The sequence below is a fragment of the Enhydra lutris genome, unplaced genomic scaffold (assembly GCF_002288905.1).
Source record: "Enhydra lutris kenyoni isolate GAN:26980312 unplaced genomic scaffold, ASM228890v2 scaffoldscaffold3, whole genome shotgun sequence".
Classification (NCBI taxonomy): domain Eukaryota; kingdom Metazoa; phylum Chordata; class Mammalia; order Carnivora; family Mustelidae; genus Enhydra; species Enhydra lutris.
This window is the reverse complement of record NW_019154087.1, coordinates 48919991-48947272: the sequence shown is the minus strand read 5'-3', so window position 1 is coordinate 48947272 and position 27282 is coordinate 48919991. Positions and strand designations below refer to the sequence as shown.

At 36.4% G+C, this 27282-nt stretch overlaps 1 protein-coding gene across 2 annotated transcripts in view; it reads right to left on the bottom strand.

The window, feature by feature from the left end:
• LOC111153762 (glutamate ionotropic receptor AMPA type subunit 2) overlaps positions 1 to 26134 on the bottom strand; it is a 151709-nt gene extending 125575 nt beyond the window's left edge. For both annotated transcript variants that reach the window (XM_022512987.1, XM_022512997.1), the window contains exons 1-2: positions 25724 to 26134; positions 25051 to 25191 (exon numbers count right to left, since the gene is read on the bottom strand). In XM_022512987.1, the coding sequence (XP_022368695.1) occupies positions 25051 to 25191; positions 25724 to 25811 (229 nt within the window). In that variant the 5' untranslated portion in view covers positions 25812 to 26134. The remainder of the gene's footprint in view (positions 1 to 25050; positions 25192 to 25723) is intronic.
• Positions 26135 to 27282: the final 1148 nt, after the last annotated feature.

Sequence of the window (27282 nt, the reverse complement as noted above, 5' to 3'; positions counted from 1 at the left end):
ACACACACACACACACACACACACACACACACACACACACACACACACAAAAGAGGTGGGACATTTCCCAGTTTCATCCATCATAACGATCTCTGATTTTTCTAGATCCACATCCTACATATATTTAGGGACATATGCATTCCACCTTCAAATCTTTACTGTGTTTGTCTTTTTCCTTCTATCATATTTGGAACATGCTGGGAGAAGATGACTCTGGGTTTGCTTCCTGAGAAAGCCTATCAGGAAATATTCTTGCAAAGTACTTGCTGATTGTAGAAAGGCTCAATTTTCAGCCATGTAATAGAAACTTGCTGATGAGTCCCAAATATTACAGACTTTCATCTTTATCTGGGTGAGGAAAACTAAAAGGAATAGGCAAGAAACTTCTTCCCATCCACTGGTTAAAGGAAATGAATTAAAGCATAATTAATATAGTTGTAAATTACAATTATAAAACAAAGTAGCTTTCAAATTCTATCACTAGTTGTGACATATGTTGTGTATATGTTCTAACATGAATATAGAAATCCAAAGTGAAAATAAACAGAAATGAAAAATTAAAATTTAAACTTAACATATTTTTATATGAGAGTATGAAATCATGTTTCCTAAAACACTTGAGGAAACACTGAAGATTAAAAATAATGATGACTCAATATTTCTGAGAAGAAAAATCAGCTTTAACCCAGAAGTGAAAGTCCCTACAAAACTACAATGAGGTAGCATATCAACTATAGATGACACCATGCTAATTTCAATATTCGATATTACAGAAGACATAATAAGATATGCAGCCCAAAGCCCTTTAGAAGAGTAAACCCTGAACAGATTCCAAAGTGAATTTGAAAAAAGCAAACCAGACTCCATAAATCTGATTTCCATTCTACAATTTATATTTGAAGGAAGTCATATTACTACTAAAGTATGAAACTAAAATAGAGGGATCAAGTCACATCATAAAAAGTGTTTATTAAAAATAAAATTGGAGTGCCTGGCTGTCTTAGTGGATTAAGCATCCTACTATTGATCTCAGTTCAGGCCTTGATCTCAGGGTCATGAGTTCAAGCCCCACATTCAAGCCCACCATGCAACCTACTTAAAAAAAAAAAAAAAAATAGAATGAAGTTGAACAAACATCCTATTTCCATCCATAAATGTATATGGATTTCCATCCATAAATGGATAAATGTATCTATTTATGAATAAATATATAAACTTCAAATAATACACACAAGAAATAAAATGTATTCAAAGAGAAAACTTGCATTTGTTGAGCACTTACCACACTCCTGGTCGGTCATTAAATATTTTTACAGAGACAATATCACATTATTTATATTTCACAAATAATGTAATTAAAGCCAAGAGGGGCTAACTAGTCTGTCCATTACTACATAATTAAGAAGTAGCAATTAGGATTCTTAACCAAACACAAGAATAATAAAGTAAAAAATAAAAATTAAACAAAAAAGCTCAGCAAGATCTTAAAACCTCCATATTGCATGAGTATCATCAATATAATGTAGTTATTTCAAAGCTAAATGTAATATTGGAATGTATTCAATATTAAATAATAATCTTGAATATATGCCTCAACCATCGTCAGAATTAGCTAGAAATTATTAATATTGCACCTACCAGGTCTCAGCTCTTTTTTCCCAAATAAAAATAGGAATGAAGTTATATATGATGAAAAAAATAAACCAGAGAATGAACTCATGTACTTGGAGAAGCCTGAGTTGAGTGCCTTAGTTAGGAAGTAAACGAATGGTTTATTTATCATCTTTAAGTATGTGGAGTCCTATCATGCTGAGAAGCAGAGAATCTTTTTTTTTTCCTCCTTCTTCGAGGGTTGAATAAAAGAAAGGATATTTAAGTTACAGTAAAACAAATTAAGTTAGACATAAGACAGAACCTCTTGACAAGATGAGTTACTTTGTGATTAAATAGACTATCAGGAGAAGTCTTGGAATCTTTCTTCCTAGAAAGCATCCCCCAAAGACTGACAATTTATTGCCTTTACTATTTAGCATGGCATCCATCCTGAGGTTCTGAGGTCCTGATATTTTATCATTGGATTTCATTTCACTTATCTTGTTTCCAGTAAAACAACAAAGTCTCTTCATCTTTCAATTTTATCAAGTTATTGAGTTTTAACAGCTTCTGCCCCCCAAGAAACCCTGTTCTCAAGCCCTTCGGGAAGCATGAATATCCTAATGAGGCATATAGGAGAAGACCCAAGGGGACTGTTCTTAGGCTAGATTCTATTCCTTTGAATGACATGTAACTCTAAGTCTATTATCATCCACATAAGGAGAAAGGGAAAGCAGAGTGTTTTGCTTTGTTTTTCACAAGGAAAGCAGAGTTCATTCCCTAGATGTATACTGGACCTGGCAGCATCAACAAACACTGAAGTATATGATACGACCATAATTACCCAGACATAAAAACACTAGTGGACCCTGGGGATTACACTGAGAATCGCGGCTTCCATAGATGGTCTGGGATACTCAAAGTAACAACTTTACTCTGCCTGCTACCATTTTAAAGTGCATGAAAATACCTCATGTGCTAAGTAGCTCTATTATACAAATGAATTGAGCAAATATAAATTTTTAGAAAGTGGCAATCCTTCTGGTATTATGTGTTTTTAAGCCTCTCTTTTCTCAACCAAAGATCATGTTTTGGCTAAGACAATGAGGACCGATTGGCAGATGAGCACATTAAATTTCACATTTCTCACCACTCTTGTTTTCAGAGGGGAGAGTATTCATGGAGCCGTCAACATGGCTTCAGGGAGGACCTCATTCATCCTCACCAGGAACAACTAACTCTGCCTCAGCCTACGAAGCTAAAGAGGGAAATGGTGACCCCCATCCCTTACCCTGGAGGCCAGGCCTTCCTGTTTCTCACAATGAAGAAGTTCATAAGTCAAAGATGACAGATGCTTTGTTCAGAAGATCGTTGTGGCACCAAGGAAGGAACAAACTTTGAGGATCCTGTATTATAATGGAACTGTCACATCACTAGCCTCGTTTCTATAGGCCCATTCACAGTACGACAAACCAAAAGTCCCTGCAAGGAGAGAAATTCTTTGTTGCCTAAGAAATTTCTAGGGAGCTATTCCTACTGAACAAAATAAAGGCAAACCCAAATCCAATCAAAAGAAAATAATTTTGTCATCCTACAACGATCTTGCAAGTATAGAAACAGTATTTCCTTCTTCCTATTGAATATTTTTGCTGACATTCACTCTGATAGAGCAGAGTTGTTAAGGGGTAAGATCTTTTTACTGTTTATCTTCTGGTCTGAGATATATATGAATCTTGAATATACATAAATTAACACACATGCTGCTTGCCATGATCTACAAAGAACTGTGTGTTTTGCCTCCTTTACTGATCTCTCAAGCTTCTTTGGTCCACTCTCTGGCTCTCTTACCATGTTGCAGCTCCTCTGGGTTTCTCCTGGAGGGTAATCACACAAGACTTTTCTCTTTCAGGCCCTTTGTATTTCCTGTGCCTTCTACCAAGAATGCTCCTCCCCCCGTCCTTCATCCCTCAGGCTGATTCTGGTTGGTTTAGGTCTCATTCCCTCCAGGAATGCGCCTAACATAGTATCGTTAACTGGTTCCTCCATCATGTGTCCTACTGAGTTCTTTTAAAACATGTAAGCCTATAACCCACCTATAACTGCCTCTCTTCTGTCTGTTGATCAATTTGTCACTCACCCCATTCTAATGTGGGTTCCATGAGGAGGTACACCTTTCCAGTCTTCCTCACCACAACCTCCTCAATGCTGAGAAAAATCCCTTACAAGAGGTGGAATGGTACCTAGATTCATACCTAGTTTCCTTTAAACCCTTGTGAAGCCTCGATCTACCCCAACACATGGCCAAATGGTGTGCACGCTATGCACACAGACACAGGACAGCCATGTGCACTTCTCATTTCTCTGTCTTCTTTGGCCCTTGGACCTTCCCCGTGAGAAGACTGGCAAAACACAAGTAGAAAAAGTCTAGAACAACATAACACAAAAATCACTGCTTAAACACCCCAAAGGGACTTAATGCCTTTTGGAGTTACACCTTTCTCATTTGGGGGACAGTCTTTAAAGCAGGAATAAAATAAAATGCTTCGTCCTTCAGCAGTGCCATCATGGACTTGAATTTGTGGAAATAAGGATTTTTTTTTTCCCTTCAATTTGCTCCACAGAGTTTAAAATGATGTCGGTTTCTCATCCTTTCAAATCCAAGGTTATTTATCAGCATAGGTAATTATAAACACTTCAAAGCAAGGTGAAATTCTTTCAATTCCATCAGACTACTACTAAGAAGAAGAAATAGAAAGCTATTTGAATTGCCAAAACTGGCTCAAATCAAACAAATACAGTCCATTTTCATTACTCATGGATTTTGCATGTGCAAACTCACCTACACACTGACATTTATCTGTGACCCCCAACTCAGTGCTTGCAGCCCATCGACTGCCATTCACTCACACGCAGAGCAGTGGCCCAGGACACACAGTGCCAACTGAGACCGAATCCTTTGCCTTCATGTTTTAGCTCGCAAACTATAAAATCTCCTTTATACAGTTTATTTAGTGTTAAGTTTTCTGCATTTTTATGCATTTTGTTGGTGATTTTACTTAAAATGCCCAAGCATACGGGGTGCCTGGGTGACTCAGTCAGTTAAGCGTCTGCCTTCCACTCAGGTCATGATGCCAGGGTCCTCGGATCAAGACCGGAGTTGAGCTCTCTGCTCAGTGGGAAGCCTGATTCTTCCTCTCCCCTGATCCTCCTCCCTGTCCACACTCACTTGTTCTCGCTCTCTGTGTCAAATAAATAAATAAAATATTTAAAAATAAATAAATAAAACAAAATGCCGAAACATTATGCTGAACATGGTCCCAGGACAGGTCCCAACTGTCAAATATTCCTAAAGTTGTTATGTGCCATACTGAGAAAATGTATGTGTTAAATAAACTGCTCAGGCATGAGCCCAATATGAGTGGATCAACAAGATGTATTAAATAAGCAGAAACACATATCAAAGGTTATGTATCAGTCAGTTGGTGGAAACACTCTGACCAGAGAATCTATTTCCTTAGGAGCAATGGCTCAGTGTTCCCTAATTCGGTGTTCACAGCAATGTTACAGAAAATAACTACTGTGAATCAACTATAGATACATGTATTGAGAATCAACTATAGATACATTTTAGGGGAGAGATGCTAAACTCTTCAGAGGAGTTAGGGAGACTGGCAATCTCACCAGTACCTCTATCATCAGAAAGCATATGAATCAATCTTCCTGATTTTCTTCAAAAAACAAGAAATTATTTAATAAACTGCATTTTCATCCAGCTACTAATGCATCATTTGTGTGACTTTTTTAGTGCACTTTCATTTTCTGAGGCTAGCGATGATCTCCATTATCAACAAAGAAAAGGGCAAAGAAAAGTTGACAATAAAAAATAAAATCCCTAAATCTCCAGGGTTTTTTTTTCTTCTGTCAAATATATTTAATATTTTTTTCTACTGAGTACTCTTATTTGATAATTAGTGATGCACCTGTTAAAACATAGGTGAAGCTTTCACCAGACTGATTTTTAGATAAGAACCTGAAAAGGAAGCTTTTCATGATCACCACATTCAAAATTCAAAAGTCATATACCTAAGATGAAATATCAAAAATATAGAAAACTATGTGCCAACATAAAGAAAGGGACTTTCAAAAGAATGAGATGGCAAAGATAAAAACCGTGAATATGTAAGTTTCACAGAACTGTTGCAAAGAGGAAAGAAAATCAACTTATAATTAAATACAAGAAAGGGAATGACCAAGATGAGACAAGAATCAGTAATGTGAAATAGGCAAACCAAATCTCTCTTATTATTTATGTCATTGCTCACATTTTCCTGCTCATCTGTTTCCCTCATTTTAATCCTTCGTCTTTGGTTTTTTTATTGTTCCATCATCACTCACAAATATGTTTCTCTCACCCAGCAATTCTCTATGGTTTCCAAAATACCACAAAAGCTATATTTTTAGATAGCCATACAATGAGCAGGAAGAGAAACAGTGAATATCTCGTTAAGCATAACAGAGGAATAATCATTCAGGACAACCTCAGAATTAGTTGGATGTTCTATATAGCAAAATGAATGCCATGAGACTTATTTTAATTGCACTATACTAGTAAAAATAATGTGTAAAGATATGGTATGAAGAAATCTGATGATGGACTACTTTCAAATGTTTATGTTATGTTATGTTAAATAAATTCTAAATGAGAAGGAAAAAAGCCAACTTAAATGGCTATCTAGAAAGAAATAATTAAATGGAAGAGGGCAAATCCTCTGAGTAATAATGACTAAGTATTTCCCAAATCTCAAGGAAGAAAATCTGTTGAGTGCTGAGTAGGATGGAAAAAAAAAATTTCAATACAGGTCTATCACGGTGAATTTTTAGGAGACAAAAGATAAAGGATACCCTGAAAGCTTCCAGAAAGGAAATGATAAATGTATACAAAAAAATGAGAATTATACTTCTCAACAACACCTGATGATAGAAGATAAGTTTGTAATTGCCTTCCAAGTTCTAAGAAAATACAGCTTCATCCTAGAAATCAATATCCACAAAAGCCATATATATACAGTTTTATTATTTTATTACTTATTATTATTTTCACAAAATTATTTTAAGAGGAATTAGCCTACATCCTCTTAAGTTGTGTATGGCCATGTGAATAGGTGTAACCAAAAACCTAGAAGGTGAAGTAGTGTGGACCTTGTCTCGGCCAAAGCATTTAATTACTGGATGTTCAACTCCCTAGCCCCATCTTCTCCAGCAGCAGTTATCTTGGATAAATAACTCATGCAAGTCAATGGGAAAAAATACCAAGATGGTGATGAAGACTGAGCAAAAGATCTTAATAAACAATTTGTGAAAAAAGAAACATTAATGTGTCATAAGCATGAAAAACTTACTGAAAAAGAAGATTTTTCTAGCTATCTAATAATTAATGACTTTAAAAAATAGTAACAATGATATTGAGGGTCTTTGAGATTAGACTTTTCATAAATTGTTGATAGGATTATAAATTGGTATGAATTTCCTTAGTGTATATCAGAAATACCTAAACGCTTCAAGGCCTTTGATCCTATAATTACACTTCAGTCATCAGAAATGAGGAAAAATGCATATGCAGAAGGGTTTTCAACTGCAGCAATATTTGATAATGGATAAAAGGATTCAAACAAAAACTGCAAAATTAGAAAATGATGAATTATGGGGATGAGTATTATGAAGCTATGAAAATTAAGTGTACAAATGTCTACTGCCTTCCAAGAATGTTTCATGCACAAAAATACTAGAAAAGAACACATGTAATTATTAAGTGATATTTCTTGGTTAAAATTAGTGATGATTTTTATTTTCTTTTAGCTATCTTAATATCTAACTTTTATAATTAGGAAAAACATTCTCATCAGAGCTTCACAAAGTTTTTGTATTAATTTTGGAGGAAATTTTTTTTCTTTCTTTTTTGATATGAACACAGTTGACACACAATGTTACATTAGTTTCAGGTGTTCAACATAGTCATTCAACTTCTCTATACATTATGCTCTGCTCACAAGTGTAGCTACCATATGTCACCCACCATACAACACTATTACAATACCACTGACTGCATTCTCTATGCTGTGCCTTTTATTCCTGGGACTTAATGACTCCATTAACTGGAGGCCTGTGTTTTCCACTCCCCTTCAACCATTTGCCAATCCCCTGCCCACCTCCCCTCTGGCAAACACAAGTTTTTTCGTATTTACAGGTCTGTCTGATTCTACTTTTCGTTTGTTCATTTGTTTTGTTTTGTTTAGATTTAGAAAAATATTTAAATAAACATGTCCTGTATTAGACCTCGGGAAAATTATGACACACAAGAGGCTTGAGAAAACTTAGAAATAAATAAAAATGAACAGAAACAGACAAATATGATTGAGTGATATGAAATATAAATTTGCAAAGAAAACTAAAAATAAATGGAAAGCTAATACAAACTGTGAGGCTTTAAAGCAAAACAGAAAACTACTATGATATCTATTAATAGCTATTTGGACACAAGTGAAAGTAAGGCAAAAGGAAAACAGAAGTAATCCCTTGAAACAGAACAGGGACTGTGTGTCCCATGGAGCCCTCTTGAAAAATCTGCCACCTTGGTCTACCTTCATTCCACTCCATTAGGATACCAGAAAAGCATTATGTATACCCTTTCATGGCACAACACCCGTTTTTAGCAGAGTGGCAACAAATGGCTTTTTCTTCCTCACTCTCTTCTGCCTTTATCAGTGGGGGGAAGAAACCAGACTAAACCAATGTTTACAAAATATTTAATTTTTTAAGTGTGTTACCATAAATAATTATTAACACAGCATTTCTATGATTTTTTTTTTTAATTTTCACCCAGGTATATGTTTTCTATTTATCAAAAGATATATTAAAACATAAGTAGATGACTCGGGTCTTTCAGAAATTTAAAGAAATATATTTTATAAAATCATTATCTTAAAAGTTAAAATCTTCCCATTTTAATGATCATGGGAAGAACATGTACCAAAAAATACATGCCAGAAAACGAACTTAACCACATTCAGTTCAGACTTCCACATATGTAGTGGTTAAAGATTTATAAATTTCCCTGATGTTTAGCTGAAAATATACAATGTAAGTCATATATCATAAGACAAATCGAAAGTATTTTGTGACGCAAGAGACAGGTTAGTGTTTTATTTAGCATTCCGGCTTAAATGGGATTTATACCATAAATAGCTCGATATTTGGCTTTAGAGAGACCATATAACTAGTTCTTACAACAAATTGAGGATGAAACTATGTATTAGTTAATAAAACCATGCATATCTGAGTTCCTTTACCTTTCGTCATTGCATATGGATTGTGGTCTTTGGTTTTAAAATTCTATTTGTGAACACATAAGGATTGCTACACTGACTAATTTCAAAGTGATATTCCAAAGCCAAGTCATAGTCATAACCCATTACTTAAACATTGCTTCAGGTAGAGAAATATGCAAAACTAGCTGTCCATTAAAGTGATATTAGCGCTGTGACACAAGCCAAAAAACATAACAAAATCCTTTATTTATCCCTCTGGGCTCAGTTAATGTTCAAAATCTGACATCCTCTTTTATTGGTCTGAGACCCAGTGACACTAAAGCACAATTTATAAGAATAGCACTACTCAGGAAAGAAGTCTCTTGCATTACTTTACATTCCTTTGTTTGTAATAGAGTTTCAATGTTGCTTATTTCATTTTCTGGGTGAATTCCCTGTTTGTTTTTTAACTCCCAAAAGAATTATTTACTCAAGAAAACCTCGGATGGCATTTCAAATCAAGGGGAAAAATCCAATTTTTTTAGTATTCTATGTTGTGACAATTGGTTAACCTCATGAAGGAAAAACTATAGCTAGATCCCTACTTTAGTATTTATATCAAATAAATGCAAATGAATCAAAGATTTATCCTGAATCATGAAACCAAAATAGGATGGATACTAATTTTGAAAATGAGCAGTTGTTTCTCTTTAAATAAGTTTAAGTGGGAAAAAATCTTGCTGAGCAAGGCACAAAAATCCTGAAGCAATAAATTAAACAACTTCTAAATTTGACTAAAATATAATATCTGTACTCTTAAAAATCATGAACTGAAATTTTGACTCTGAAAAATCATAAGGAGTTTAAAAGAAAAACAAAAATAACCACATAACACAACAAAGTATATGTTACTTCATCATATATGTCCGTAAGTACTATAGATCCACAGCCCAACAGAAAACTGGGCAAAGTTATGAACAAGTGTGTGGGTGCACGCACACACACACACACACACACACACATACATACACGCAGAAATGCAAGTAATGATGTTAAGAAATTTTAGCATTGGGCGCCTGGGTGGCTCAGTGGGTTAAAGCCTCTGCTTTTGGCTCAGGTCATGATCCCAGGGTCCTGGGATTGAGCCCCGCATCAGGCTCCCTGCTCAGCGGGGAACCTGCTTCCTCCTCTCTCTCTGCCTGCCTCTCTGCCTACTTGTGATCTCTGTCTGTCAAATAAATAAATAAAATCTTAAAAAAAAAAAAAGAAACCTTAGCATTAGTAAAAAGTTTTCATTGTAGATTTAAGCAATTACATATCAGTGGCAAAGCTTTTAAAATTTTAATATTGTATACTACTCGTAAGATCAGGAGAACACAGGCATATGCTGTAGGTAGGATTATAAACTGATACACCTTTTTTTGACAGCACAATTTCAAATTCAAACACCTTTTGACTCGGTTATTCCAGGCAGAGGAATCTATTCTGCAAACTCATTTGCACATGATATTAAAATAGATAGCAAGAGGTTGAAAAAAATCATCGACAAAAGACAGGGCTAAATAACAACAGAGAATACAATGCAAAGATTACAAAGAAAAAGGAAACTGTGCAGATAAAAGTAGCACTCCAATTTTTGTTAAGTTGGAAGCAATCAAGATACAGACAGCATAGTTCACACGTTACACTAGAATTCCTGGAAACCATGATGGTGATAATCTGAAAGAAGTGGAATTGAGGAATGGAAAAAGACTCAATATTTATTATATTCCCTTTTGCAATGTTTAAAAAATCACCACATGCAAGAATTACTTTCATCAGAATTTTTAAACCTTAAAATATTAAGAAAGACCTTAAGAATCTAAATTTTAATTTTTCCATGTTTTAAGTTTTAAATAATTCAAAATTCCAAAATGTTATTATTCACAAATATTTTAATTCCTTTATATTTTTCTATACATTAAAACTACATTGATTTTTTAAAAGATTTATTTATTTATTTGAGAAGACAGCATGAGCATGGGGTGGGAGGCAGAGGGAAAGGGAGAGAGAGAATCCCAAGCAGACTCCTCACTGAGCTCAGTACCTGACGGGGGCTCAATCTCCAGACCCTAAGACTATGACCTGACCTGAAGTCAAGAGTCAGACAGTTAACCAACTGAGCCACCAAAACACTCAAACTGCTGTAATAATCAAAGTTTAGATTTTATAAAATCTGTCTTAACATTATAAGAGAACTAGTAATGTGTAAGTTCAAATTACTTGAAATAACTACACATATCAACATTTTTTGAAATAACTATACATATCAACATTTTTAACTATTTCATAAAACTTACTATTGTAAAAAATGCAAATAGTTTCTTCAGTAACAAGCTAAAAGAGCATTTATGATAATTATATAATATAGCCCACATCTAATTAATTTATATAAAGACCACCCAGCAATTTCCACAGTGCATGCCAGTTCAAACAACTTAAAAGCTTTGGGTAGAGAAGGAAAAAAACAAAATCATACAAAATAAAATATAACTTATCATTTCCAAATCTGATTCAAAAATTATAATTCTTTTTGACAGCTCTTCAATTCACATTTAATTAGAAATACTAGTTCCTCATTTGGCCACCTATTTTTCAACAATATATTCTAACTCAGTATATAAGATCATTATTTTTCAGCTTCCATCAGGACCATTTTCTGTTTACTTCATAATTTTTGGAATTACCATTTCTACTCAAGATTCAAATCTAGTTCCAAGGTACTTAATAATATTTATAAACAGTCTAGAAACCAAGACTACACTATACACATTAACATAATAAGAAAATCACCTAGCTATCCTAGAATAACTACCACCTTTGCCATAAAAAAGATTTTGGACCCATGAATAATTTCCAATACAGAATCATTATCTTCCTTTGTTACCTAAGATATCATCAAGGGATTGGCATAGAACAGATATCTACTAAAAGTTTGAGAAAAGAGGTAAAGAAAGAAAAAAATTCTGTGATATTTTGACACATACTAACAAGGTAGACGTAAGTATTTTGAAGATAAGCATTTGACTTTAACCCAATGCATTCTACCTCAGGTCCAAATCATAAGGCATCAATATCTTGTATATGGATTTGCTTTAAAAAATACTTTTGACCCAAGTTCTGACTACACCAAAGATTTCACATGCTAATTATTGCAATATGAGGCAACAATCATACTAATGAAAATCAACACAAAATGAGGTAATGGATAGTTTATAAACAAAGAAAAATTTTAGCTCATTTACAGGAACTCCTTATTTTTACTTACTGTCAGCGGTTACATCCTCTGAATAAGTGTCTTTCCATTCTCCAAAAGAAGTGGTCTCTAGACAAGCAATTATTTAAGAGTTTTTTTCCATTTTTGAGACAGGTACAGGAAAAGAGAGCCTCCCTTATTCATGTTGAGGAAGGAACTTGTAAGGAAGATGACAATGGACCAACCAACCTGCAGCAGGTTGCAGATAACTGACCCACAGGAAAGAAGTCACAATGAACATGTCCTGTGTTTAATGTCACGCTATTCATGGGAAATATCTACCATCATTTTTACTTATTCAAATATATTAGTGTTAAAAGTGGTTACTGAATAAAATTAGATATTCACAATTAAAGATAACCAGAATATACATTTTTGTTAACTTATTCATGATTTTCAGTCCCTTCTGTTTATCTGTTGAATTTTAGGGAGACTTGTGGATCAAAAACATCCTAAAATTATTGTAAGGTGTGCACATTCACCAGTTTCCTAAAAGTGATAATAGAACAAAACCCTAGTCCTAATATTAGTTGGAATGGCCATATTAAAGAAGCTCGTTAATTTGAAAATTACATAGAGAGCTAAATTAGCTCTCCTTGGCTACTTTCTCTTTCATGCATCTAAAAGGATGGAGCCAAGGAGCACATGGGTGGCCCAGTTGGTTAAGTGTCTGACTCTTGATTTGGGCTCAGGTCATGATCTCAGGGTCCTGGAATTGAGTCCCACATCTGGCTCTGTGCTCAGCGTGGGGTCTGCTTGTCCCTCTCCCTCTGCTCCCCCACCAATCCTCTCACTCTCTCTCTCTCAAACAAATAAGTAAATCTTAAAAAATAAAAGGTTGGAGCCAAGTATATGTAGCTAATATACACTAAGGGGATTGAAACCACTAAAATTAGCAATTAATCACTCTATTATATTGGGCAACTATTACCACTTAAATCTGACAGTTATATTACGAGGCGGGTATCATAATGACTCCCATTTTACAGAGGAAGAAAAAGGACTAAAAGCTTAGCCGATATATACAGAGTCACATCACTAGTAAATTTGGGATCATTATTAAAATCACATATGCTCATCTTAACACTCTAGCTTCACTGCCACCTAGGACTGGGGAAAGGCTCTAGCCCAGGAAGCAACAGGCTTGTTTTCCAGGCAAGAGCTCCTCCATAAACCTGCAGTTGCTTAGAACAATTCACTTAATTCCTGTTTCATCACCTGGAAATCAGCATAATAATGCTATTTAACCCATAAACTTTGCAGAGCTACCAATATTAAACACCAAACTGATATAGAAGTGCTTTGAAAAGATGAAAGTTACACATAAATATAAAGCTATCAAATACATAAGCTCTTTGAAGGCAAGCGTTTTATTCTCCTCAATTGCTGTGACCATGCTGTTTAGTTCTCAGTAAAGGGCTAGAATACATAGAAGAAGGAAGTATTTGGATCATTCACGATAAACAAATCAAGGCCATTTATTTTCTCATTTAAACCTCCAATAATATCAGGTATGAGGAGGAAACAGCCTCATCCTACAAAGAGAAAAAAACATGCTTTGTATCATAAAGCTATTGATCATATTCAAATCCGCATTTGCCTGATTTCAAGGCCTCTGGTCTCTTGATCGCTTTTCACTTAAATAAATATAATTTAATTAATTAAGTGAAATAAAACATTAGGAATCTATATTGTGCACAGTTCAAAAAAGATATCAAGTGATATATTAATTATGTGCTTGAAAGTTCTACCAGGGATAGAAGAGTTCCAAATTACTGACATCCTAATAATAAGTGATATGCTATAAAGGGAAAGCTGTGTTATCACTCGGTTTTGACTCCTCAGTTTTTAAAAATCATTTTCATACTCTAGTGCACCAAACATAACTTTAAGTGGTTTATGCAGTTTATTTTACTAGTCTCTTCTTTGCCATGAAACAGCATATGTTATGCCCTGGTTTAAAAATAATAGAAAAAGATTCTAACAGGAAATCTGAATTACATTCTTCTTTATCTCTCACATCTTATATCAACACACATCAAAACTACCTAAAGATCCTAATACAGGAAGTAATAATAAAAGTTCACTAATGCTCATGCACATAGATGCACCAAACAAAGTACGCAATGTTTTATGCCTACTGTGTATCTTCAAAACAATCCTCTAACGTATGATTCTTTTTCACAAGGGTGGAAACTGAGACTTACAGACATTAAATTTGTCTAATGTCACTCATTCAATAATAGGACTAGAGTTTGGTTCCAAGTTCCAATTCCTAGCCAACAGTATTCTGTCTTCCATGTAATCAGGGCAGCAAAGTGCGTGCGTTTATCATTAAGATGACAATCCTTGACTTGTCTGTATTCTTAGTATAAAAATGAGGATTTATAGTCGTTCCCATCAAAGAACTAAAACTACATCATTCTTTGATAATCCCTGTGAATTGTTGCTTTTCTTCCTAAAAATTCCTCTCCAAGTGTAAATCAGTAATAACACCAGAAATCTGTAAAAACTAAAAACATGTTAAAACAAATGAAGCTATAAATTGTGAAAGTGCTTGGGAATTATAAAGATCAACATCTCCACTTCCTATGGAAATTAAAAGCAAGATTGAAAATTTTCAATTCCTCACAAGATAAGACACGAATAAAGAAAAAATCATGACAGAAGTTGCAATGTGTCTTTGAAGAAAAACTAGCAAAGCACACACCTTTCCTCCCACCAGTAGAGTTCATTGCTTCCAGAACTTTCTTTGCCAAAGGCTTGGGATGAGAGTTTGTTTATTTGTTTGTTTGTTTGTCTGTTTTTTAAGGAAGCCCCTCTTGCAACTCTAGAGTTGTAGGAGCTATTTCTGTGGTAGCTGAATGATTGAAAACAGTACCTTTAAATATCTGTAAACCACAAGAAATAACTTAACATGAAGCCCATGAGGAGTAAGTTAACAATGATCCAAGTTAGTATCATGAAAATATATATGATAAATATTTTCAAATATATTGATCAAACCGATCATCCTATACCTTATAATCCTTATTCTTCGGATTGAAACTACTCATTATGTTCAGCATTTCAGTGCCAAAATGGCCTTAAAAATTTTTTAAATAATTAACTTTAATGACAAAAATTATATATTGTTTGTGAATGATCATAATTAATTTTGTTGGATATTCAGGTGCCTGAGGGGCTCAGTTGGTTAAACATCTGCCTTTGGCTCAGGTCATGATCCCAGGGTCCTGGGATCAGGCCCTCTGTTGGACTCCTTTCTCAGTGGGGAGCCTGCTTCTCCCTCTACCCTTCATCTTGCTTGTGCCTTCTCTCTCGCTCTCTCTCTCTCACATAAATAAATAAAATCTTTAAAGGAAATTTGTTGACTATTCTTCTAAGATGCTAATATACTTTAAATATATCTAGGATTGTTAAAATATTATTTAGATGTTAAATAATATTTAACATATGATATGACTATATCATCACAGGGTAACACACTAAAAACAAATTTTTCTGTGTTCTACTGTTGAGCCCTATTAGCATTTATCAAGCAGTTAGTTGTTCAGTTGCTACAATGTCTCAGGTACCCCAAGCAGGAGGTCAAGTTTACTCTGATTCAGTGCATATCCAAATTCAAAGTCTAGTAGGATGTGCCACATTACATATTTTTATCTACGTTCTCCAAAACTTTTCAGTCAGAATTTTACCTTATAATTACCAAGGATGAATTTTTTTACCAGCTTAGAACAATAAAGTGCCTAAAATTGGTGTTTTGCATAAAAGGATGCATAATGCCTCTTTTCCTTTTTATCTCTCTCTGGAAGGAGTTAATAGTTTCTATTTGTCAAAAATAATATAAATGTAAGAATTCACTGTTTTGTAGTAGTTTAGTGTAGATGAAGACTGACCATAGACTTGCAAACTGGGAGACTCCAAGCCAAAGAGAAGCTTCAACAGAAGAATTTCCAGTCCTATTGCCCTACCTAGTATACCACATTACACTGCCTCTTGGAGTTTATCCCTCTTTTCCATGGCCCTCTTCCCACACATTAAGAAATCTGGCAATTTCAATTTACAATAAAGAAAAAGAAATACGTTTCCCCTTGGCCTGAAGATATTTATTTCAAAATATGTATTTAGTTCTATCCTTTTAGTCTTGCACAAGAAATAAAAAACATAATCAAATTGCTGACATCCATAACTGCAATGAACTGAACGCCAGTGCTAAGGGAATTGAAAACTAAATCTGAAAGAGAATAGGATCATAACGTAAAGCCTTAATATCAGCTGCAAAGGCTTACAGGTTGAGAAAATCTTTTCTTATATCAAATTATGTAACTTGAGTTTCAATTAAATTTATGTTGAAGTTAGAAATGATTGACTAAGGCCACATTCTCTTACAAGGATGAAGAATCAGGTAACACTTCACTATATCTTAATAATAAGCATATAGTTTATTCAGTTTATATAACCATAGTTCTATCATTTCCAATAGTATAATTGGATATTTAGAAATATAAGACCAAAAACATTTGCATTGAATGAGCATGTTGTGAGGTTCACTGAAGCTCAACCAGAGTGAAAGTATCAGAGGACCATAAAACAAATGAATTTCAGGGACACCTGGGTGGCTCAATGGGTTAAGCATCTGACTTTGGCTCAAGTCATCATCTAGGTCAGGATCTCAGGGTCCTGGGATCCAGCTCATGAACTGTGTTTCCCCATTCAGTAGGGAGTCTGCTTGTCTCTCTGCCCCTGCTTCTGCTCATGCTCTTTCTCTCAAATAAGTGAATAAAATCTTTTTTAAACAGTGACTATCACAGTACTTATCAATTAAAATTAATTGTACATGAAGGGTTAATAAATTCCATAGAAAAAATATGACATTTTCAAAACATTTTGGACATACTGAAATTCAGGCACTTAGTTCAACCCAGTTTGTGCTTATATTTTAAATACTGAAATAATGAGGAAAAAAAGATAAGTATTAACAAACCCATAAATAAACTATATAACACTACGCTTTAAAATTCTTTAAAAGAACAATCCTAAATAGTAAAACTATGATGAGTGCATGTATCATTAATTTAAGAAATGTGAAGAGATATGAAAATTAAACTCATCTAAGAAACTATAAATTTCTTTATAAATTTCCTTCCTATAATGAATCTGTATTCTCCCAAACCTATTTGTTCTATCCAGTTGAAGACACTTATAAACATCAAGGCTCTCAACTTTAAAATTGTCTTTGACCTTAAGCTACAAATCAATAGTAAGCATTTCAAATGATTTTTTCAGTAAGTTAGTTAATGTACAAAAACTATAAGTCTATAATAAAAAGTTGAGGGATTTTTGCTGAAGCAAATGATGCATAGGATAAAAAAGGGACATAACTAAATTACTGGAAAATAAATCCTAAAGGTAAAAAAAAAAAAACATGCATATAAAAAAATGTACACATTAGCACAAATATTAGAGCAACTGGTACACAAGAAGAACTGTGTCCATAAACTCCTCATTCTGAGATATCTGCTAAAAGAAAAAAAACTTATAATTTGGTACTTCTTTAAAAAATTGCATGAAAAGATAAACACAGAAAATTGTGGTATATTATATTCTGGGGGAAGGGGGATAATGACAATCTTGTGGCCATTCGAGGAATATGTATAGACACATTTTGAGAAAAATCCAAAACTAAAATGGAAGCTGAGCACACCTGTAACTCTCAGGGCCCTCATAACGGACTCTCATTCCAAGCACGAGCAACTTGGCTTTGGCCTCACCCAAACAGCATTTGTAAATCCTCTTTAAAGTGTGTATTCTACTTATCTTCAATAAACGGCTTTCACGTATAGCAATGTATCTTAAGGAATAAAGATGATAACGTTGAACATATCTAGCTTGTAGATGAAAATGAAAAATACATTACACCTCGATCTAAATAAGATATGAGGCGTCAGACACCAAGGAAACTGTTTCTTTTGAAGCCAAAATGGAGAGGAAAAGAAAAATTCTGACTTTAAAAAGTATAATTCTGTAATAAGAAAATCTGCTATAATATTAAATGTGTCTAGTAGATAAATAATCCTTAAGTCCCTTAGTGCACTAGAAACTAGACTAGGGTTTCTGAAGGATACAAAGACAACAATGGCATGATCCTGCCTCCTTTAAGAAAGCCACATTTTCATTACCCAAGTTAATTTTTAAATGAGTTCATTCTATAAATTAACATTATCAAAAATGACAAAATGAATAGTACTGAAAAATAATAGGTGTCAGATTCTTAACACCACGGTGAGAACCATATTCACCTTTACTTTTTCCCCAAATTAGAAAATGATAAACAATTTTGTTTATCAAAATGATAAACATTTTGATGTTTGAAATGTTTTAAATCAGGGGGGATTTTGAAATTTTAACTTTGAATTCAACAACTAATTATCTTATTGTATTGAAGAGACCTAGTCATATAAGAGGTTTTTGACAATTGGTTACTTAAAGCACTAGAGAAAAATCTCAGAAATTTTGGCAGAAAATTGCCATAAAAAGAGCTAATATTTTAATAATAGCTATGGAAACTTCAGTAGAATCCAGTTTAAAAAGAAAAAAAAAAGGAAAGGAAACATAATTTATCCAGTGGCCATTGCCATCCCAATAAAATGTTTAAATCAGATACAAGATTTTAGCTCTGTGTAATATACCCTTTGTTCACTTAAAAAAAAAAAACCCTCTATTTAAATTTAAATTTTATTTCCTGCATTTGCTCTGCAGATTATTTCCATTGACTTTTTTAAAAAGGGGAGGACAGAGAGGAGGAAGAGAGAAAGAGGAAGGAAAAAACCATATTCTCTGAAAACAATTATACAGCAATACATGCTGGGATAATTAGGAAACAACTGCACTTTTAAGCCTTCTTTAAAATTGGGGGGCCCTAGGGGAAGTTCAAAAGTTTTTAGGGTGTTACTGGAAGAGTTTATGAGAGGATCTGAGGTCTGAGCATGAATCAGCATTCTATTGTCATAATGTCACAGTGCAATGACCTTATCACTTTAAAGGTTTGATGTAAAACGGAAATGCTCCATACCTCTTGAGTCAGCAGGTTAAGCCTGCAAGCCCTCAAAAAGGAGTAGCAAAGGGATAAATTCTTGTTAAGTTTCTATCATTTCATATATAGTATTTTTTATCTAAATACTTAATTTCTCTTATCCTAAAATAGAATGTTCCAACTGATGCGATTCTTTGATTTCTGTTTAGTATAATGTAACATTTTCTTGAAATTCTCCAGTGATAAGTGAAGTATGAAAGTTTAACTACAAAAACCTAATGACAAATTAAATATTCTTACATATCAGGAGCTATTTCTTTGTAACCTCCCAACTGACTATAACAATATTTACACCACCAGGTGTAAGGTACTGTGTTCTGGTACATGTATTCATGGTTTTCTTCACACCATGAATTCTTATTTTGGCTTAATAGCATCCAAGTTGATTCTAGTTTTGTGAAATTTTTACATATGTTGGTAACTCCAGGTTTTTAGTAATTGTCTCAATAAAAATAGCAAGACACGATAGCCCATCTCTAACTATACACAAACATATGCATGCTCACACATATACATACATACAGTTGCATTCATGCAAAATGCAATAAAGGTTTAGCAAACGTGAATTAATTCGGTGAACACAGATATAGACTTTCAATAATTCACAGTGAAAATTCAATGATAAGAAATACACCTTAAAAATGGTATCTGACGAATCAAGGTTAAAAAACCAAATAAAATAAAATAAAATAAAATTTTAGAACTTTCTCTCTTCTGAGAGCATTTACCAATCCTGTCTCTGAATGCCTTTATTAATTATTATATTAATCAATTTTATGAAGATATTCAAGATAATCTATATAAAATCAAAGGCACTTTGTTTTTAAAACAAAGTTCTTTTTCAAAGTTCTTTTTCAAAGAGCATTTTAAGTAAAGTTTTTCAAAGTAAATGCCATTTATGTATTTTTTTAATTTCCCTAAATAAATTTGTTTACAATGTTTCAAAAGGTATTTAGTGTGCGCAACAGTTTTATGAAAGAACAATATTTTCTCCAACATCCCCATCTGCTGGCTTAGAGAAAAAGTAGATTTTTATCTGTTATTTCTTTAAATATTTTTATAATTTATTTTATAGAATTGAATTATAAAATTATTAAATTATTTTAAAATAAGCTAATAACAATTTGTCAAAGTCATTCATGAAAAGAAACAGGAAAGATTTTGAAGAGGAAATTTAATGTTCAAAAATTTTCATTCTAAAGCCCTATGGTATCCAATATTCATGTTTGTACCCACTTTAGACAGTTTTGTTCTAAAGAAATTTTGGTAATGAGCAGAGTACTACTTTATTAAATTTTTTGAGAATGTAAAAATATTTAGTGTTTTAAAATCTGCTATTTTGTTAACTATATATAATATGTGGTGTGTACATATATAACAAAATCAAATTTATTATTTTCAAAAATATCTGAGTTTCTGTAATACATTACTTTTGTATAAGAACAATTAGAATATCTTTACATCCTCAAAGGTTCTTAGACAAGACCATGGTGGCCAGGCACACTGAAGGCCTCAAGGTTTATAAGACTTTGAGAACTTTTCAAAACGGTACAGAAGGGAAAGATTAGGGGGAAAAAAATGAAGTTCTAAGAGAAAAGCATTCATTTATTCTCTGACAACCAGAAGGCATTCAATAAACACTGAAAGAATGAAGAGAGTAGGGAAGGAAGGAAGGAAGGAATGAGAGGGAGGGAAAGAAGGGAGAAAGGCAGGGAGATAGGAAGGAAGGAAGGGAGGGAAGAGGGAAGAAAGGGAGGGAGGAGGAGGGAGGGAGGGAAGGAAAGAAAGAAGGAAGAGAGGGAGGAGAGAAGGAAAGAAGGGAGGTGGGAAGAAAGGGAGGGAGGAGGAGGGAGGGAGGGAAGAAAGAAGGAAAGAAGGAAGGAAGGGAGGGAGGGAGGAAGTGGAAAGCAGGGAAGAAGGAAAGAAAGAAGGAAGGGAGGGAGGAGAGAAGGAAGGAAAGAAGGAAAGAGGGAGGGAGGGTAGGAAGGAAGGGAGGGGATTTGGGGAGGAAGGAGGGAGGGAGAGAAGAATTATTGAAGCCATCACTAGTCTGAATCATTGAACACATCAGATGATAGCCCCCCCCCCCCCCGGCCCCGGTTTTATGGTTGGTATTTTCTCATATTAAAGGTTCATGTTTTTAACAGCTTTCAGGAAAAAATAAAAATCTTAGTACTATCTCTAGCTAAGAAGAAAGAGAAGGAGGAAAGGAAAGGAGGAGGGAGGAGGGGGAGAATCAGAGAGAAAAAAAGAATTAGAAACCCGTCTTTATTTCCTCAGGTACCCATGGAAACAAATGGGAACAGGTACTTTCCTTATCCCACTGTGACTGCAAAAGGGAAGGATGTGGGAGCTGGTGCCCTGCACAGCAGTCATTTTACCCAGTTGACAATATAATGACTTCACTTCATTTGCATAACCTTAACCCATTTGGTGAACAGAGGTAGATCCTTAAATCAATGTCAACCTAGACATTTCCAAATAAGTTCCTGTATGTCAAGAATAAAACTATATTAGTAAACTAATTTCTTTTCTACCTAGCAATTACATCACTACATTATAAAACTCCACTTTCTTAATATATACATTTAACACTATGAGATTTTTAAACTAGGTAAAACAACAAGCTACTTTATGAAAATTAACTGATGATGATACATATTTTAATAATGGAGTTAAAGACCAGAATTCCTTAGATTTCTGGAGAAAATGAGAGGAAGTCATTTTGTTTTTAGCTATCGACACATTTGATGCTTCTGCTTCCACTTCATATAGTAAAGAATCATGGACTTCCCTGACTGAAAAAGCAAGCAAACAAAGGCTAAGCATAGGAGAAAAACCTTGAGCAGGATTAAAATGATCAAAACTCATCTTGACAATTTTGAGATTAGAGATTTCCATTCATTTCTTGACTATTGACTTCATGGTTGTAGTTTACATAAACATAAAGAGTTAAACTAATTTCAAGTTCTTCTCCTGCCCTTGGCAAAACAAAAAGAAATGAAGAAGACTATGAACACTCCAGTTCATTTTATAAGCTCTAGATTGTGAAATTCCTAAGGGAATGAAGAAACTGAGTCACAAATGTTAAGTAATTTACTCAGTTAATGACTCAATGTCAACTCCAGAAAATTCTATCCAATGTGTCTCCTTTGTACAACAATGTCTCATTAGTTCTCTTTAGCAATCAGTAAGATTACTTATAACATAGGAGTGGCACATGCCAAACTTAAAAAGGCTTTCAGTTGCTCACCACAATTTGTTTTAGTGTCTTAGGATAGTAACCCATGGAAGAGTAATTTTGGGATCTGTAGACATACATTTTTATTTCAGATTCGTTTTCTGAGAAAAACAAAAAAATCCGAACAAAATGAAGATTTCATTTTCCCCAACTCTCAGAAGTGTTGTCAAACAAATTAAATCGTGTGTGTGTGCATGTTTGTGTGTGTTTGATGAAATTCAGATGCCATGGATGTATTCATTCTGTGGAAATTCAAGGAGTTATATATGTGCTAATACATATACATTCTCTGTCTGCATAACTTATTTCAATACAATTTATATTAAAAATAAATCTATTCAAAAATATTGAGATGGAAGACCTAAAACCAGTCACCTCATCTAAACCAAAAATAAGCTTTATTCTTTACAAAGCTCCAGCACAGTCATACAACATCTCTTAGAATCAAGGAATATTCATTTTGTTCAGTGGACATATCTGTTATTTTCTCAGTCAGACCCTCTCGCTATTTTCACCAATGAGTGCACTTCTCAAATGTGGACCATTTTTAAAAGTGTACCTGTCGATCACTTTCACTGTGTTTTAGGAATCTACATACTCATAACAATCAGTCTTGCCTTAATTTCATTACTTTTCAAAGCATTTTCACACTAGTATACAATTACATACAGTTAGATACTTAGCACAGGCATAGGTTAAACTCATAATTCAGGGAAAAACTAGAAATCTGATATCAAATCAAATAAATAACCTAAATCTGGTCGGTTAATAGGTCAAGTATAAAAATCCTCAATAATGAAACTACAGGGGCTTCTTTCTATGTATGTATGTATGTACTGAAATTCCTTTATATTCTTCTACGGAAAAAAAAATTTTTTTTAAGCTGCAAATCCACTTTAGGTCTTGCTCTCTCAATTTCTCCCTGCACGCTCATAGCTTCAGTTTCTTCTCTCCTTTGGTATCAACATTTGAAGGAAACATGTGGCACTGAAGCCTTTCTAAATACGTTCTTTATACAAAATTGGATTCTAGACATCTAACACAACCATAATAATGCCCCTGTTCTCCAAGTAAACGCAAATTATTCCATTTCTTCAACCAAGCGGTGGTAGTTTCAAAATGAGTTGATGTTGTTCCTGATAGCATACTCGAGCTAACCTATCGAATATATGATTAAGGCTCAGTATGGGGAATTGAGATGACAACCAGTTTGCCTAATGTGGGAACACTGCAGTTGGGCTTTTTTTGTGGTAATTTTCCGCTGGCTCCTCTACACTGTAGCCAAAGTGGAAGGTGAGCCATCTGCGACCCACCCCCCGAAACTGTTAACTATTTAATAAAAACTGCGAACATTAAGGCAGGAATGAATCTCCCAACCCGGTCGTCAGGAAATGATGGCAGCTGCTGGGAAGAGGGCAGGAAGGTACAGTGGAGGCGGCTGCACTGCCCACGGCCGTCGCAGGGGCGGGAGCGGCGGGATAAGAGACCGCGAGCCTCTCCATTGAACCTTTTAGAGACTTAATGGCTTGGATTCTATCTGTTACTTTGCATGAAGCCTTGACAGAGCTTCATCGCGTGTCCTGGAAGCCTAAGCGGAGTGGTAGGAATAACACGGATAATGCAAACACTAAAATGGCTGATCGGCGACTTCTTCAGATTTCCAAACTCGGCCGGATCCAGCTGCTTTCGGGTCTTTCTCCTCTCACTGCCTTTGCTGGAGCCCTGCTACCTGAGAACCACGCGCACCCGGCCGACGAGCTCATCGCGGCGCCCACCGCAGAATGACCCCCTTCAACTTAGGCTGAGGCTCCGCGGAACACCGAGAAATTGACAGCGCTCCCCCTCCACCCCTACCGGACCCGGTCGGCAGTGGGCCTGCGTCAGCGTCGCTTCTAGCCGCGCCTCGCCGCGCCCCTCGGGTGGGCGTTATGTAACAACCCCGAACCCAACTCCAGAACCGTTTTAACTTGTCCCGTCGAAGCGGGTAATATAGGGCTCGCGGGGCCCATACGATGAAACGAGCTGGGCCTGTGGATTTAAATCCGAGGTCAAGAGAGGAGTGCAGCTGCCGGAGCAGGCGGTTGGGCTCTGGTAGTTCTCGATGGGATCTACCCAGCAGCCCGACTGTGCGCCCAGAGGAATAAACGTGTTCTCTATGGTCAAGGTACCACCAGCCGCGCAAGCCGGGGGCGTGGAGGGGGGGCGGGCAAAGAGGGCTTCTCTTGAAGCTCTCAGGATAAGCTAGAATCCCCAGAACCTAAGGAAGCCCCCTCCAGCTCCAGTCCCCACCCCACTTCCCTAGTGCGCACACTCTTCAATGGCTTTTGCTCCCTCTTCACCCAACAACCCCCGCCAGCGGGGGTCCCCGAGATTGCAGCCACTTTCTCCTTACGCCGTCACACGCACGCGCGTGTGCAGTCATTCACACCCACACACTGACACACAGAAGCACACACACACACCACTCCACACTCGCGGGCGCTCCTCGTGAGGCATCCAAAAGACATGAATATTCATTACTTACAAGCATTAGTGACTGCGAAGCTGTTTGCTACCTCCAAATTGTCGATGTGGGGAGTCAGTCTGAACTCCGAAGTGGAAAACTGAACCATCCCTACCCGAAATGCACTGTATTCCTGATCGGCGCCCCTGGGAAATAGCCCCCCTGCAAAGAACAAACACCAAGCAGAACAGTGTCAGTGCCAGGGAAGAAAAGGAGGGGAGCCCGCTAGCGCCCAACAGCCCGGGAGTCTCTTATTCTCGCTAATAGGCCGAATAAACACATCAAGGGACTCGGGCAGCAGCGGGGAGCTGATCTCCTAATGGTAGCTAAGGGGTCAAGACACAGATGAGAGTCTGAGGGCAAGGTAGGTGGCCAGAAACGTTAGCGTTCCCTGGTAACCACAAGCTTTGCATTCATACCCCCTAGAGGATCTGAACAAACAGGAAAATGTTAAGGCGGAATTAATAAAATTTGGGGATCAGAAATGAGAACACCTTTTCCTCTATTGTATCAAAACCATAGCCTTTTCCATTTGCTTCATGCTAAGAAAAACATGTATATTCTAGGCAGTTTAAATCTGGAATGCAGTCAAGGTATGACATAAGTCTACATGACATGAATTAATTTGTCCACTGTGAACAAAGATTACCACCAAATTATACACATTCAAAAGCAGAGCACAAAGGGTACCTACCTATCTGTATGCTGTTAGAAGAGACACCAAAAATCAGTCCCCATAAAACAGGAGAAAGGAGGACAGATATATGCATAATCTTTTGCATTTCCAAGAAAAGTAGAGCATCCACAAAATACCCCCCCTTTTTTTTTTTCCTTTTCCTCCTCTTTCTTCCTTGGCGGTTTTCCTCAGCAAATTAGATCCTCTGCATTTTGAGACAGCAATTTAGCACCAAGCTGTTAAAAACCTGAAGTGGAGGCAGAAGAATTCCTATTTCCCAGGTTCTGCTGGTGGCTGTTGATGCCCTGCGCCCTGTCCCTGCTCCCGAAGTCCGGAGGACTGGCTGGATGCAGTTTTCAGCGGAGCTGCCGCTGTGGTTCCAGTGTCTTGGAATATTCAGCACCCTCCCATGCACTCACACACACTCACCCTCTCTCGCGCTCTCTTCTCCCTCTCCCCTCTGTCTCACACACGCGCGCGCCCGCGCGCGCGCGCACACACACACACACATACACACACACACGCAAGTCACAGAAGAGCAGGCAGTCCCGGGCGCGCGTGCGCGACTCGCGGCAGGCTGCTGGCGCGCGCGTCCAACCCCTCCCCCACACCCCGCACCCTGCACTGCCCCGGCAGCGTCGCGAGCGCGGCGCTCAAGAAGCGCAGCTCAGAGCCCGGCAGCCGCTACCACTGGGCTACACCTCGGGTCTCGCGAGCTGTCGCTCCCACCGAGCGCTCTGCCTTTTCAGCACCGAGGACAGCGCCACCCCCCACCCGCCCCGCCACCCTCGTGCTACCTTTGTGCCGCCGCTGCAGCTACCGCTGAGATGCTCCAGCCTGGACCAAACGCAGCAAAGCTGATTTCCGGCTGCTGTGCAGAAGCCGAATTCTTAATTGTTGCCGGTGAAGCATTTTCTCACCAGGCCGTGCTGTTTTACATTCATTTTTTTTTCATTTTTTCATTCATTAATTTTTATTTTCATTTTCTCTTGCCTGTGAAAACTCACCTAGCAATGTAGAAAAGCTATCATCCACCTCACCTGACCCAGCCAAAAAGCAAACAAGAAAACAAAATACCCATCGAAGAAACTGTTCCAAAATCGTGAAGTTTTGCTAAATGTGATGTAGCCAGCATCCAGGGAAAAAAACCCACATTCTTTCTTTAAAGACTAGAGACACATGGGAGGAGATCAAGATTGAATCTTTGAAATACTTTGCATGGATATCCCATCTTTATAGTGTGTTCTATTGGATGTTAATGCCAGCTTGCAGAGCCAGCCGAGGGCAGGTCTCACATACTTCACTGCAGAGTCCCTCTTATAGTAAAAACAGGTAGACTTGACTTTGTAGAAGCCCTTTCTTTACTGAAAGGAGAAGACTCCGTTTCAAGGAAAGGCTCATAGGAGAAAGAAAAAGATGAGGTGAGTCTAGAAAGGGCGTTGAGATGCACAGTCTTTCCCAGGGACATAGTGAGAAACTGGAAATCCCACCGGTTTTGACCCTGAGTTTTGAGAAATCACTGCTCAAAGGAAGTAAGCTAAGTTTTCATCACTTTAAACCCATGAGTTTAAGATCAC